Here is a 16,629-nt window from a genome sequence, read left to right on the forward strand (position 1 = left end):
TTTTCCCTCAAATCATGTTGGTTCTAGCCATGGGGCTTTGAAGATAATTACTAGGAGTCAGGGGAGGAGTCCCCTACTGGTCCTCCATAAAGCCTGCTTTCCAGGATGAGATAGCACTTTTGGATAATAAGAGATACTTCTAGGACTCATCCTTTCTCATCTCAGAATATAAAGCCAAAGGACTAATTCCATATTACCAAGGAAACTGACTATTGATTACAGAGAGGCTTCATTCACTGTTTCCCTACCCACTTGTTTTTAAAAGTCCTTCTTTCTATCCTAAGAAATCCAAAACAATGTCTGTGTTGCTAGAGTTCCTGGAGTTTTAGATAAACTATCCTAGAATGCGTTGTTACATATTGGGAAGCAAACAAAAAGGTAATGAGGCGAGACTGCAGTAGAGAATCAAAGATAAGTGTAAGAGCTAAACCACTGGGAGTATTTTACCTGGTTGGTGCAGAACAGTGAGAGCAATAAAAGAGCTTGTGACCATCCACATGGCCCAAACCTACAGCTCCGAGGTGCTGGCTTCCATAGCCTCCTATGAAAGATCTGATGGCTGGGAGATCAAAATCCCAGCACTGAATGTATATGTTTGGCATGCCAGGTGGGAAACACAGGCAAGGGCGCATGGCCAAGGCAGTGGTTGGATGACTGGAAGCTATCACAGGCCAAGAGTTATGTCAGAGTGAGGTCAAGCCTGGCCCTGGGGCAGTACCCATTGTTGATTTGATGAAAAGGTGAGTTTAAATCTCTTGTCAATACTTGTCCCTATTTGGGGTTAACATATTCCTTTGGTAATATTTCAGTAGATAGTCCCTGAGCAGATTCTTATTTCAAGACTGGACCAGGTGATCAGATCACCTAAGCAGAAATGAACAACATGAGTTTTAGCATGTAAAGTCTTATATCAGATATGTATGGGAATCGGAGTTGAATGTTAGGATTTGTGGTGATTGATGTATTATTTATCTATAGATTCAAAAATATTTATGGGAAACTTTCTTGGTACTAGATATGGAATAAAAAAGATGGAAGACACCATCTGGCCTGAAAGAGACAATGTGGTCTGATAGGAGGCAGGGTGTGGTGGTTTGAATATGCTTGGCCCAGGTAGTGGCACTATTAGAGAACTAAGGCCCTGCTGAAATAGGCATGGCCTTGTTGGAGGAAGTGTGGAGTGAGGGACAGTATAGATCACCCCAGAAAAGGGCTCCTAGGTCAGCCTTCAGAAAAAAGATTGGGATAAGGGATGACTTCCTAGAGGAAGCAATGCTGAAGTAGGCTTTTAAGAGGTGAAAGAGAGCTGTAATATAAAGGAAGTGCATCTCAAGCAGAAGTAGATGCAATGGTACCCGTGCAAGTCGTTGTCTACAGTTCTGGAAAGGCAGGTTGTTTATTTACAGATAGTGTATAGACAGGTGATGTGTGTTAATGCAGAGGGAAAGACAGGGCCCCATATGCCATGCTTAGGTGTAAGGTCCAAGGGTGTAGAAAAAACAAACCCTTCTAAGTAGACAAGAGGTCGGCTGGATCTGGATTTGAGAGGTCTTTGGGGTAATAGTTGGGGAGAAGGTTGGGCACAGACAAAGCAAGGCGCACAGCTTTTAGCATGTACAACATTGCCTTTCTGCCTGCCTATACCATCTTCTCTATGAAACCTGTCACCCAGCTCTTCTCTGCCTCTCTCCAGTTTTTGTTGGGTCAACTCAGTTATCTGGGCACACCATGCTAACATACCGCTCACTACTCTTACACTCCACAATTGGTAGACATATATTTGTTGTGCACCATACACAGCTCTGGCCAAAGATGAATAAGATATAGAACCCTCCTTTAGGGGGTTCACATGTCATCAGAAGGTAGCATGGGCACATGTGGTCCCTTTACCGTTTCGATAAACAAACAGTAAGTACCAGGGACACGAAGAAAGTGTCTTATTTCTGAACCCTCCCTCCTTTGACAAATCATACCTTCCCACAGACATCTGCCTCCACGGTGGGAGAATCAGAGCAAAGCAGTACCATCTTGAAGCTGTGTGACCTTAGACAGCAATTCTCTATGGTTTCTTCACATGAAAAAATGCACCAATTCCTAGGTTATTGTGAGAATTAAAAGAGATGTATATGTAAGATTTTAGGATAGTTCTTAGCAAGATGGAGTCCTTGTTTATGATAGCTGTTGTTATCCTTGCCTTCTGTTCATTTTCTTTTTAACATCTGTCTCTTGCCAGAAAATGTTAGCCCCCGATTACCTGTTATGTTGCTTGCTTCAATTATGTGTTATGTTATCTCTCTCAATGACGCTTTTATTCTTCTTTGAAACCATGCAAATGTTGCATGCTTCTGTCCCCGTGAGATAATTGTAAAGCTATTAGTATTAGGGTGACCAGCCAGCCTAATTCCCTGGAATTAGGGGATTTCTGGGAACCAGAACTTTCTGCACGAAAACCAATAATGCCCTTGGCAAATAAGGATATGGTGGTTCTCCCCCTCCCTGCTTATTGGTTTTAAATCATGCTTGTGATCACGCTTATCTTGTGAACTTTGCAACAAAGTGTTATTGCTTGTGTAAAACATAGAGTTCTAACCTTGGGTTTCTTTGTGCATCTGAGATTTTCTATGATTCAAGGCAGAGTTCTGAGGAAATCTTGAAGAAAAAAACTTTCTCAGGACATATGGGTCTATAAGTGAATATTATATCCAACCCAGAAACAACTGTTTTGCTTTTCAAACCTGGCTCACCACCTCGGAGGCCTCCTCTTTCTTGCCTCTCATCCTCATCTCTCCGATAACTCTGAATGGCTTTTTTCATTTGCTCTCAAGAATTTACATTTTTTTAAACTTGTGGAAAAGCCCCTTTCTTTACACCAGGCTTGGTTGTTATTGTTGTGACTTGTCTGGTTGGCATAGATGGGGTTTTTCCTTTAAATCCTAGCTGGTTAACACTGGGACATTTGCCTTGGGCAGTTGCTTATTGAGCAGCCTGTCTTAAGGATCCCTTGGGACCTCTCTGGGAATTCCTAATCATCAGCTTCGTGCTTTCAGTAATGAAGAAGCAGGGTCAGAAGCCTTCAGAGGGTCACCTTGGTGTTCGTGTCAGGCCATAATTCATCATGTAGCACTCGGATCCTCGGGGAAGGCAGAGTAGGTTTCCTACAGCTGTTGCCGTGGCCTCTTACAGTTTTCTGCTCACCGTGTATTTGGTGGTGGCTTCTGCTTCTCGATCACATAGTAAGCAACAGTCCCTCAGCACAGGGCAGTGTGCTGACCTGGTGGGCATGGGTAAATGTGTACACCAGTCACAGGTCGGATGTCAGAATGTGTCAGATTAAGTGTAGCCACCTGAGGAAACATTGCATTCACGATATAATAACTACTTTAAAAGCAGTAGCTGCCCTCAGACTGGTGAGACATTGTACAGTGTACTCACAGGGTTGGAAGCTCCCATGACACACACGTGTATGAACGGGACACGGCAGCTCATGATAAACAAACCCACCAGATCCCCTGCTAAGCTGCCTGCAAGCATCCAGCCTTCACAGGGGCAAAGGAACTATTCTATATCCCCCAAACCCCCACTTTTGGCCTGCTTCCCTTCCTTCCAAAAGAGAGACACCCGAGTGAAGGGGAGATGGTGGGCGGGGGCAAAGCAAGCTCCTAGTTGGTGTTTTTTTTTTCTGTGGTTCTCGAATAGAGAAAGCACAGAGCATCCTTGTGGATGTGCTATTTCCGACTCTGACAGAAGCAGCCTGGGATGTGAGGAAAAAAGAAGGGGCTCTGAGAGCATGGAGAATCTGAGTAGAAGGGATAAGGAGGGTCTCACAGGCCTTCTTTCTTATCTCTAAAGATGCTGTACCTCTGAGACAGCTCAGAAGCAGGGGAGGCTCCTAGTCAGTGCCTGTTGTGCGCAGCAGCCCACTGGCAGCTCCACGCACTCAGAGCGGTGCCAGATCAGGGAGCTGTAGGCTCAGTGCCTCCGCCCTCTGTGCCCACTCCTTTGGGAGTCCCAGGGTGAGCCCTGAGAAATCGGGAAGCTTGTTTCCGTGGCTGCAAGTTGACTTTGCCTCCCTTTTGTTGCTGGCAGAATACTTACACCAATGCGGACAAGCTCCTAGAAGCGGCGGAGCAGCTGGCCCAGACTGGGGAATGTGACCCGGAGGAGATCTACAAGGCAGCCCGACACCTGGAGGTGCGCATCCAAGACTTTGTGCACAGAGTGGAACAGCGGAAGCTTCTTCTGGACATGTCGGTCTCCTTCCACACGCACACCAAAGAGGTAAGGGGTGAGAGGGCCCCTCGAAAGTCAGTTGGGCTCTGAGGAATGAGGACTCGGGTCTGGCCAGTGTCCTAAGAGGCTAGGGGTTAGTGGCTTCCAAGTCCATTGCTACTGATAACCTGCATTTAGGTCAGTACCAAACACAATGAGTTCCCTCCCATCCTCTCCAGAGAAGAGAGAGTGACAGGCGCAGGTGGTTTTAGGAACTTAAACTAGAACATTCTGCCTGCAGCTCAAGAAATTTCCAAATCTCTGGTATAGGAATAGGTAAACGAGGAAGTATAAAGCAAAACTGGGCACCACCTACCCCGTTTCTCTCCATTACTTCTGCCTGTCAGAAACCAGTCTCAGGACTTCGATCAGCTTTGACTTTGCTACTAGCAAGGAGCAATCCGACATTGCAAATGTGTTCAATTGTAATATTACAGATTGTTTAAAATAATTTTTTTCACATTTATTTGGGAGGGGAGTGGAATACTGTGCCATTTCATCAGTGGGGAGGTCAGGGAACAACCTGCCAGAGTTGTCTCTTTCCTTCTACCCCATGGATCCTGGGGATAAAACTCAGATAATCCGGTTTGGGAGCAAGCACTCCCAACTACCTCTGTTTTACTGATTGTCTAAAACATTGGGTCTTCTCTGTAGGGTCTGCAGCCCAGGAGCATGGAAGGCAGGTATTAAAACTGATGTTTACTTTGTCAGGAAGAAAGATGATGGGCGGGGAGAGGAGGCGGGACTGAAATGCCTTTCACATCAAGTGGACTAAATCCAAGACAGAATTATTCACCACTTGGAGAAAGGGGAGGGGAGGGGGATCCTGCAAATTGCTTGGCAGAGCAGAGGTCCCCTAGGAGGAGGTGATGGCAAACCTGTGATTGCTCTCCGTTTCTGATTAACAGGGGGCAGTCTCAGATTGAGTAAGTGGACAGGAAGGAGGCCCATTTAGCATCATCTTGTGCGGTAACATCCTTGGCAGAGGAACTCATTTGGTGTATGCAAATGTTTACGTTCCCCTAGGAATCTATTTTAATAGGGTATTAATTAAGGTTTGATTGCTGCTCAGGAAAAAAATAATAACCTTACTTAATTAAGTTGATTTTTGGTTTGGGGAGTGCATTAAGAAGCCCGGCTGATACTAATCCATGGGCTTTCCTGACAGTTTGTCAGAGGCACTGTTGAGTGTTGCAGTGCCTCGGAGGAAAATCATGCAGAGATAATGTTTTGTAAGCTGAGTTCCCCTGGGCAGAAGGAGACCCCGTGAGCCCCCAAAGCAATCTCCATGGGACCTGCAGCCACTTTCAGATGAGTGTCCATGAGACAAGAGGATTAATGCTGATCCAAGGCTTCCTGCCTAGTTGTCTGCTTGCTTGTAGCTCACTTGACTCTTACCACAATCTCAGAAATCAAAAGCATGTGGATTTCCTTGTCATTAAGGGCCTTGCATAAAGCCATTGAGTATGAATGAACAGGAGTGACAGACACTTCCCCAGAAGGTCACAAGGTTGTGGGCTCTGTTTGGAGGTGGTAGACATGGCCAGTTTCTATTAGAGAACCATCCCCCACAGGGCAACCTAGCATCTAGGAGCCCTGTCTAACTGCACCCTGTCTTCTGTCAGTGGAATTAAAAAACTGAGATTCTGTTCCAGATAGTCTCTTAAGAAACCACATAAGCATGTGCAGGTCACTAATATTCCTGGTGCTGGGTTCCCTGCTTTATAAAATAGTTGAATCAGACTTGATGCTATAAGTATGTTATTCTAATATAAACCCAAATTTCCCTTCTGTTTCTGTTTTTTTTTTTTTTTTCTCTTTCCCATTAGGTGTTGATACTAATAATTAATAGTAAGTATTCCTGAAACAGTATAGGGGATTTCCTTCATCTAAGGTTTGGTTCATTCTAAGTATAAACATTGTAAGTGTGTGTTAGGCAGCTTTGGTGTTGTTAAACTATACCTGCTACTTGCCGAATATATCACCTTATGTAATCTTGATAATCTTACAGATTTTACTATCCATAATTCCAAATGAGAAATGTTACACAAAGAACTTGTCTAAGGTTATCGAGTGTCTCAGCGACTTCAAGCATCTTCTGAAATACTGTCCAATGTACCTGATACCAAAATCTGAACTACTCCAGTGAGAGAACTGGCATTTTCAGGCCATTTTGGATTTGGGACATGCTTGAAATCTTAGCTGCTGTCTATTGCTGTCTTCTTCCTCTCCTGCTCATTCTTCTCTTTGTTCCTTCTCCCCTTCTCCTCTTCCTCCTCCTCCTCTTCCTCCTCTTTACAGGGACTTGAAGAAGGGGTATATTATGGCTGAGAAGTGTGTTCTTTGACAATGGAAAGCTAGTAGTCTTACAGAAAGCAAAGGGGGAAGGGGCGAAGGAGAAAAGAGAGAGATGCCCATAGTTTAGCTAACTAACTAACTAACTAACTAACTAACTAACTAACTAACTAATTGCAAGGAGCAGAGTGTAGTACGCTCTCCAGCAGGGGCTTTCCTGGGGACCTGCTGAGCAAGCAGAGTGCATTGTGTGGTGGGCAGGTGGGATTTTACCAGTGTTCTGATAAAAGCACTCCTGGGGGTTGGCTTTCCAGGACAATATGTCTCAACACTGCAATCTCATGGGCCTCACAAGTAATCACCTCCCCACCCCCGACTCCTGCTCAACTCTCTGTGAAGAATAGGATTGACGGTCAGGTCTACTGTTAGAGTTGTCCTCTTTCTCCCTCCTCCCTCCATCATTTGCTAAAGGTTCACTCTAGTGCTGACTTAGCTGACATGCACTAGAATGTCATCACAGGATTGTTTCTGTGTGACAACATCATCTTTATAAATGATTTCATCTAGACTACCTATGTCTATGCAAACCGAAGTTCATAATTTTTGTCTCCATTTGCTTCCCATACCAAAAGGCTCACTCTAGTTAGGATCAGAAAAGAAATAGAATATACAAATAAGGTAACATTCGACCTCATTTCTTCCTCAGATTAGAAAGTCTTTTTATTCCTATTCACCTTTTTTTGTGAATTCTTTTCGACCACAGGAGTCTTGTGACTGAAGTCATCTGATTATTTCTTCCCAATGCTACTCAGTCTTGAATACTTAGAGACCATGGGACTGTTTCACACTGATTCGTTATCCAACTCATGGTGCACTTTATATGATAGAGCAGGCAGACTGCATTCTATAGGTGCGTTTTCACAGCCATTTGGTAATCCACATGACCGAAGATCATTAGTGACACGACCATCCAGTATGACTATGATTTTGATCACACATAAATTAAAGACCATAAATAAATATGTCAAGAAGTTTGGGATGCTGTGCTTGATTTTTCAAAACTCTACTTCTAGGCTGGAGCGCTGACTCGGCAGTTAAGAGTGCTCATTGCGCTCTCAGAGACCCTGAGTTTGGTTCTCAGCTTCCATGCTGGGTGACTCTAGCCCTAAGAGACTCAACGGGACTGGAGAGATGGCTCAGTAGTTAAGAGCACTGACTGCTCTTCCAGAGGTCCTGAGTTCAATTCCCAGCAACCACATGGTGGCTCACAACCATCTGTAATGAGATCTGATGCCCTCTTCTGGTGTGTCTGGAGACAGCTACAGTGTACTCATATATAATAAATAAATAAATCTTTAAAAAGATAGAGACTTGACGTCTTCTAGCCTCCATGGGTACCTGCTTGCACATGCACAGAAACACACATATATACATAAGTAATGAAATAAATAGCCAATATATGTTTCTGTTTTCAATATGCAGTCATGAACAAGCCTATTAGCACCTACTTAGCATCAACATGACGGCACAACCCCTTAAATTAACCACTTCTGTTTTAACTTAATATTACTTTTGAGAACTCTGAGTATTGCATCTTTATCAAATCAGAGACTTTTAATTGAAAATAGAATTTTTTTCTCTCATGCAATACATGTCAACCACAGTCTCTCCTCCTTCCACTTCTCCTAGCTCACCCTTTCACCTACCCATCCCCTCCCCTACCCACCCCACCTTCATTCCCTCTTCAGAAAAGACCAGGTCTCCAAGAGATGACAACCAAACATAACAAAACAAGATACAAAAAGACAAGATGAAAGCCTGCAGATCGAGGCTGGGCGAGGCAGCCTAACAGAAGGAAGTGTGTTTTAAAGGCAGGTGAAAGTGTCCAACAAATGCCCACTGCCAGTCTTAGGAGTCCCACAAAACACCAAGCCAGCAGCCATGATGTCATCTACGCAGAGGACCAATGCAGACCCATGCAGGCTTCGTACTTGCCACTTCAGTCTCAGAACCACAGCTTTTTGACAGCTACTTAAAGAGAAGAACTTGATAAAGGGGAAGGATAGGAATGTGCACAGGCCCCTTTGTGCACCCAGAGATCAGCGCAGATTATGTGATCTTTGAATGTTTTTTTTTTCCCAGGCTACATGGGCAGCAGACAGGTTGCTGGTCTGGAGAGCTGGGGAAGGAGAAATGTCCAAGCCCACAGCCTGAGACTTTGTAGTCCAGCTCATCTTCTGCACAGACTGTCCAGGCAGAATTCTTTTCTTGTTATGTTTCCATAGAAATGCTGTCATCCCTGGGCATTCAAAATAATCATTTCTACATTTTTTAAGTAGTGTAAATGTTAAGTTAGAAAATATGCCAAGTCACCATATCAGCTGTACTAATTAGACAGCTGTATTAAGTATCCCCTTCTTTTTCCATGTGAAAACATTTTATATACCCTTGATTTCTCATAAAAAACACACATCACAAACACATATGCACGTGTCTTGCCTACCTGCCTTCCCCAGAATGAAAGGAAATCAGCCCAGTCTTCCAAAAGGATGATGGTCTCAAGACAAAACAACTTCACCTTCCATTTCAGTTTCCAAACTGACATGGTATTTATTTAAGGAACAAAAAAGCTAGTGTCAGAAAGGCAGAATAAAACAATCTTGTCAAGGTGATTAAGAGAGAAGTTTGCCTATGGGGATGATGTTTCTTTCGCATCCTTAAAGGTCACCACGAACAACAGAACAGCCAATCGGCAGGAAGAAGCCATAGGAAGACATGATTTCCTTGCAGAACCACTCATCCGTGAACCTTGCTGACGTGTGTCCCACCCCTCACCCCCACCCTGCATGCCTGTCTTCCTTGGCTATCCCTTCCCTCTGGCTTTTCTTGGTTGCCCTTTTCTAAGGCTGCCCAGATATATGTGAAAGGAAGCAGCTGTGGCTGACCCTTCCTGGTCACACTGGTGACATTGCTAGAGCTAACCTGCGTGAATCATTGAAGGGCTCTCTTAACTACTCTACACTAGAGTGTCCCAAACTAGGCCGCTCTTTTGTGTAAAGCTGTTTGGGTTTATTGCCACGTGTGTTCTAGGAGAAGGAATGGAAAGAGCAGGGGCTGCATGCTCAGCTATGTGATGGGGATCAACACAGGAGCAATGGGCTATAATTCAGCTCTAATAGAGCTGGAGGAGAGGGTCCAGAATGGCTGAAATACCCATTACATTAGGTGAATACAAAATTAGGGAATGAGAGTTTTCAGGAATTCTTCCATCCCTTCACCGCTTCATTGATCATTTATTCAAAACACTAGACTTTGATTCTATAAAGCAGTCTAATGGCTAACGTCATTTCAGCTCCTTTTCAGCATCTTGAATATATCACAAAACTACCTTATACTTTCACCAAAGTTAACTAAAGCTGCACCGTTAGTGCCTAACTTTCTAAACGATAACGTTAAAAAGAACAAAACGGCTTAGTGGGACTTGGGCTACAGTTTATCTTCATTTGGCTCTCACTGGGTGGCATCCTTTTGCATATTTGCAATATGGCCGATTTCTAGGCAATATCATGATTAATTTCTAGGAAGCTGCATTTGGCTGCTTGGAGGAAGTGTACAGGTCCCCTCATTTTCTCCTTTCTAAAAGAGAAAATATCCGTGCAGTCCAGTCTCCTGTTTGCCCTGGTCTCTCAAAGATGAGGAATCTCTTTGTTCTAAGAGGCCTGCAGGTTGCACTGAAATACTTGGTTTTTCCGTCTTTAGGCTGTGTCAACACTCTTGAAGTGAACTTGCCAGTGCCTGGTAATCAGTATCACTCTGGCCTCTGGGAGTGCTCATGAGGACAGAGACCCCTGTCTAGGATCTGACTCCTCTCCAGCTCTTGTCACCCCTGTGCTGAACTCTCTCTTCAGCCCCCAGTACAGTCTCTGCTCTCTCCCCCACAGCTGTGGACATGGATGGAAGACCTGCAGAAGGAGGTGCTGGAGGATGTCTGTGCAGACTCTGTGGATGCGGTCCAGGAACTGATCAAGCAGTTCCAGCAGCAGCAGACCGCCACCCTGGACGCCACGCTCAATGTCATCAAGGAGGGCGAAGACCTCATCCAGCAGCTCAGGTCAGCGCCTCCCTCCCTGGGGGAGGCCACCGAGGCCAGGTCAGCATGGGCAGTGATTCCAGCGGGGAATGCCTCGGGCTTGACACCAGATAAGTCCTGTCCCTGTCTTGACTCAGCCACAGCCTGTTTTGTGGTCTTGTGTAAGCTTCTGTTTCTCTGTCTGTTAGACTTACAAATGCCCGCAACACATCCAGCTTAGTGTTTAGGCTGACGTATTCCAGGAAAGCAATACTGAATGCTTCAGAGCATTGTTTATCACCCAGAATGACATTCAGTAATCAATAAGATGAATAGCATTCTCATTAAGAATAATGACATATGTGGCCATGCAAAGACCGACATAGTACTACACAGCTGCTGCATCCAGCATAGCTCCGGGGATGGACCTTTAAGAAAAACTACACAGACACACAGAAAAGCTGGGATCGAATGTACTGAGGTCTCTAATGGAGGAGCCTCGAATTTTTATTTTATACCCTTGAACAGAGAAGAGGGGTGCTTGTATACAGCTGAACTAGGAGACCAGGTTTGTGTTGTATAGCTGAATCAAATAGACAGGCTTAGCTAATCTCAGTAGGAACTGTCTCTGTAAGGGAGAATCTTCCGACCAGAAATATCCCAGGGGAGCTCTGCGGTGGATATTTCCTACATGTTACAAACATCCACACAGACCAGAGAATGCCATGTCTCTGGGCCTCACTTGGAGGTAGGGGCGGAGGTCTTGTCATTTTCCTGTGGGTCTGAGGCTATGGTCCTTGATAGATCTAGTTTATGCCAAACACACATACATACACACACACACACACACGCACTCACACACACACACTCTCACACACTCTACACACATACTCACACACACACACTCTCACACACTCTACACACATACTCACACACACACACTCTCACACACTCTACACACACACTCACACACACTCACACACTCTACACACACACTCACACACACACACTCTCACACACTCTACACACACACTCACACACACACACTCACACACACTCACACACACACTCTCACACACACACTCACAAACACACACACACACTCACACACACTCAGACCTTCACACATTCAGGGCTTCCTCTGTTCACATCCACCATTTGTTCTTGGGCCACAGTCTGATTCCTGTAACGCCATTGCTTTGTTTTGGGTCCCTGAAGATGTAGAGAAGGTTACCCATTATAATATATCTATAGTTCCTTTTTGTCTGGATAATGAAAGTCCTCTGCTGTCAACTGAACACACAAAACTGAGTACATAAGGAAAGCTCTGCTGAAAGTATGTGCTTGTTTAGAATTGCCCATACCATTCATTGGTTTCTTCTGGCAATCAATGTTTAGTTTCTATCCCTGTCAAGGGCACTGGCTTCTCAGATAACATGTCACTAAGCCTTAGGCAAGCCCTCAGCAACCAGCCCCATGCCCAGGTACCCGAATAAATAGGATTTGATGGTGCTAATGATGCCTGCCCTCAGGGACTTATTCCTGTCCCCAGATCACCAAGTGCTGGGACCTCTGCCAGCTATAGACAGAAATAATCTCATCAACAAGTCCCAGGTCAGCCCTAAGGCCTCAGGGTATCACTTCAACTGGAGAAAGCTTCCCCCCCCCCTGTTCCAATTGTCCAATTAAATAAACAATGACAAATTACCTTTAAGAGGCCCTGTTATGTTTTTCTTTTAGTTGGAAATTAATCATTTCCATTCTAAACATGCACATGAGATGCACTGGATTTTCCTTTTTGCATACTAACAAGACAGCCTCTTTGCCTTTCCCTCCAAATTCACCTTCATGAATATATAATGCATGACAGTTTTGTCTGCCTACCTAGGAAGCTCTGCTGTCATTTGCTTCTAACAAAAAGTCTAACTGTGGGTAGCCACTTAGGCTGTCTGAGCCTCAGCTGTCTTGCTTGTATAATTAAGGCACGTGCCCTAGACTCTCTGTCAGCTGTAGGATTTTATGACGGTTTTGTCAGAAGAGAACTTTGAAATGCTTTTCACAAGCTGGTTGGCTGCGCTTCCTCTTTGTAGGGCTGGGTCTGCCCAGATACCACATGTCCCTCACAACTGTTAGGCTTGCACAGTGCCCAAGGGCTTAAAGCTGCTCGGTGACATGAGTGGTGCCTGTTCTATAATGTTTATGACAATGGTTTGTAGCAAGAACCCTACGCACCAGTCCAAGAGCACGGTGACACATTTATCCACAGGGCTGACCCAATCCTGTACTTCCCTCCCTGTCATCAGAGACTGCCAAAGAGTTGGAAGTGGGTGGAGCTTAATGGACACAGGCAGAATCTCTTGTATACCTTGGGAACAGGACCTCTTTGTGTTCAGTGTTCTCCTGACGCTCTTCTTTGGAGTTCTGAGTTGCGTGTGTGTTGTCTCTGATCCTTACTATATGACACCGCACAGATGCTGTACAGCAGGGTAGAAATTGTCATCTTTCTTCTGATGCTGTATGGGGGAGTGATCTGAGAGAACACCCAGATCCTCCCAACAGCAAAACATCCAACAAACACTTGCTGCACACTATTAACCACACCTCTTCTTTAATAGTTGGAGTAGTCGAACAATAGTAAAGATAAAAAAAAAAACTATGCCCATTTTCCATCCCGACGCACCAAGAGTAGCAGGTAGGGCTGGCAGCTCTGAGTGGCACAGACAAAGCTGTTAGACAAAGCAAGAGCTCTCATTATCCTTGGGAACAGATAGCATGCACTCAAGGCCTGCTGCTTCTGAGACAAGCGAGAGCTAAAAGTACCTGGCCTTTGGGGCCTGCCGAGGAGAGAATGTAACAGTGACACCCTCTCTTTTGCCTACTGACCTCTTAAGTCACATAGAAAACCAGGGTGTCTCAAGCTAACAGGCATGCCTGTTTATTTCACACATTAAAGCTCTGCTTATGCCAAGTTCTACAGAATTTAAGCTTTGCAAGCTCTGTAGCTTTCCCATGAGTAACCTCTTTAATGGGCTCAACGCCCCCAAAGTCATTCCACTCTGCAATGTGTTTCTTATCCCTACTACGTTTGTATAGACTACTGGGGAGCAGCTCCCTCCCTCACACCCCCCCATGAGTCCACCTGTTTCTTTAAATCCCAAGTCCAAATCCACACTCTCAGAAACCCTTGTCCCATCTGTATCATCTAGCCTTACTCTCCCAGACTGACTGAGCCCTAGGAAACCCTCGACACTCCCTTGTGCCATTTCAGGGTTAGTAACTTCTATAGCATGCCCCTGATCACGGTTCACACAGCTGCCTACCTTACAGCCAAGTACGGAGTGAAAAATCCTTTCCGTAAAGGAGGTAACTAGGGTTTGGGCTGATGAATTCCCAGGGCCACCAGCCTACATATGTTACAGCAGGAACCCAAACCGTGTTTATAGACCCCAGATCCCATACTGTCCTAACTATAACTTGCAGTCTATTTCAGAACACCGGCCCACAGCACAAGCATGGCATAAATGATGTAGGCGAATAATTTTGGTACCTATGATGTCACTTTAATAGTCCTATGAGGCAGAAATAGGACAGGTTTTGACTTTGCTTTTCAGATTCCTTTGCCTACCTCCATGTATTCTGCTATACATGTGCATGTGCGTGTTAAAGCTGCACCATAGACTCCACGTGTGCATGGAACTGTTCTGTCTCTCTGGTATTATATGCCCTTTCTCTTTGCTTATTTTATTCTGTACCTTTGAGGATAGGAGAACAGCAAGTTTTGGACATAAAGGTATGAATTCCAAAGAGGGTGAATTCACCCCTGGGTTTCTTGCTAAGAAGACGCTGTTAGGTTACAGTGGCACTTCCATAGACTGCTTTCTTAATGACTAAGCTGAACCACTTTGTCACCCTGGTTCTCTGTCACTCTTAACATAGGAGGCCTCTTCCTCTCTTCTCCCCTGAACTCTGCCACAGGGACTCAGCCGTATCCAACAGCAAGACGCCCCACAGTAGTTCTATCAGCCATATTGAGTCTGTCCTTCAGCAGCTGGACGACGCTCAGGTACAGATGGAAGAGCTGTTTCATGAGCGGAAGATCAAGCTGGACATCTTCCTGCAGCTGCGCATCTTTGAACAGTACACCATTGAGGTAGGGGGAAGTGGGAGGAGAAGACGGGAAAGGAGGAGAAGGGGTCGGAGAATGCATGTTTCTAGAGAAGCATTCCAGGATAGGCCACTGCTGCATCCGTAGACTAGTAGGATGGAGAAATCAGAGGGATCATGTTACTTTAGAACTTGCAGAATTCACCTTGCACTAGGGTTTATTCTCATCAATCCCCTTCATCCTGACTGCTAAGCAGAGTCCCTCTGCTGACTTCCTGTGTGTGGATCGCTTCCCTGGATGGCTACCGATCATTACATTCTTGTGTGGTTCCTAAAAGACTGTAGGTCGGCTATTGAGTGCTCCAGGGCTTCACGAGTACAAATGTTAACGTTAGGCAGCCTCCTTAGCGGATGCACACAAGCCAGGCATTGGCAGAAGTCACATGGCAGCCATGATGTCAGGAGGAAAGACCTGTCTCCTAAAGGGGCCTCTGGGAATCTGGCTTAGTTGTAGAATGCTTGCTTAGTATGTATAAAGCCCTATGTTTCTAGCATCTCGGCAGTGGGGGTTGGGGGGTGTCCTTTATTCACTTCCGGAAGATCAATCAGAGTTACCATTGTGGCATACTCTTCTGGAACCAACTGGCAATAACTACCTCAAAGAGTTGTTATTCTTATTATTATCTGTTTTGAAGCTGAAACTACAACCACACCAGTAGAGGTTCTGGAGTACAGAAAGCAACAGCATGTGTAGAACTGCTGCTTCTGAGGGTGGTAAAGATTATTTTAAAGCACCCTTTTCTCTTTGCTGTTGACTGTGAAGACAGGTTACTCTTAGGCCTAACAGCTCTGCTGTTTTTCAGTTTTTGTGGTGGTGGGGGGTTGCCAGCACCTCTCACGACCTAGTCAAGTGGCTCCACTGCCAAACTCCAGCTACCATTTCCTCTAAACTTTATTTTCTATCTAGAAATCTCCCTGGAGCCGGAACACCAGAGTTTATAGGGACCAACCTTCCCAACTAGATTTGTGGGAGTTTCATTAAACTAGTTGTGAAAGAATGATTTTTATGTTTAAATGTTGGAAATTTCGACATCCCGTTGTAAGCCAACTCAGGACTAGAGAAATGTCCAGGCAATAGCTGTCTTTTTCTTCAGTCCTGGAACAAAATGTAAAAGGAGAAAATGAACATTGAAAGTTATCATCTTCCTACCCCATACTCTGCCAAGCACAGCCCCCAGCTCCTGTCTCTGCCAGATCCTGGCCATGCTTACTTCAAGACTTTGTTCTAAAGGTAGGCTAGGGATGTAACTTAGTAACTGAGTTGACTAGTATTTAACATGTCCTTAACAACACATACACACCACCACTACTACCCCACCCCATACCAAAAAAGGAAAAAAAAAACCAAAAAGACATGTTCTAAATGTGTATTTTAATTACCTTTCCTCCTACTTTCTGTGACTAGGTGGCTTTTCTTCCATTTTTCATGGATTTTCATATCTGCACTCAAAAGAATTTCAAGCGACATGTAGTAGCAAAGCATATTTGAAAGAACAGTTAAAGTGCATGTGGAAAAAATGTGTTGCCAAGCAATGCCGAGTGCCGTGTGAACTTGACAGTCCCAGCATCACAAGAGGAAGGAAAAGGGTACACGCCATTACTCTTTAGTGGTCAGGAATGGGACACCGAAGATGAAGAGGTTGTACTTAACTTATGTAGAGTTCTCCCTGAGCTCTGCTGCATTCTACTGGGGATGAGGACCTTCCACAAGGAAAGGGTGTGAACACTGAGCCACTAAGTGGGTGCTGGGAAATAAACCTGGGTCCTCTGAAAGAACAAGTCCTTAACCACTGAGCAATCTCACTAGCCCTATTTTTGTTTGGCTGGGTTTT

The 16,629-nt window shown here is 44.9% G+C and overlaps 1 protein-coding gene across 6 annotated transcripts in view; it reads left to right on the forward strand.

The window, feature by feature from the left end:
• KALRN (kalirin RhoGEF kinase) overlaps window positions 1-16,629 on the forward strand; it is a gene marked incomplete at both ends in the record, with an annotated part of 525,758 nt that overhangs the window by 248,149 nt on the left and 260,980 nt on the right. For 4 of the 6 annotated variants that reach the window (XM_080919241.1, XM_080919243.1, XM_080919247.1 and 1 more), the window contains 3 exons: window positions 4,087-4,278; window positions 10,506-10,714; window positions 14,609-14,783. In XM_080919241.1, coding sequence (XP_080775367.1) covers window positions 4,087-4,278; window positions 10,506-10,714; window positions 14,609-14,783 — 576 coding nt within the window. The remainder of the gene's footprint in view (window positions 1-4,086; window positions 4,279-10,505; window positions 10,715-14,608; window positions 14,784-16,629) is intronic. The other 2 variants (XM_080919245.1, XM_080919246.1) reach the window with 1 other exon arrangement.

Source organism: Micromys minutus (genome assembly GCF_963924665.1).
Source record: "Micromys minutus genome assembly, chromosome: 7".
Classification (NCBI taxonomy): domain Eukaryota; kingdom Metazoa; phylum Chordata; class Mammalia; order Rodentia; family Muridae; genus Micromys; species Micromys minutus.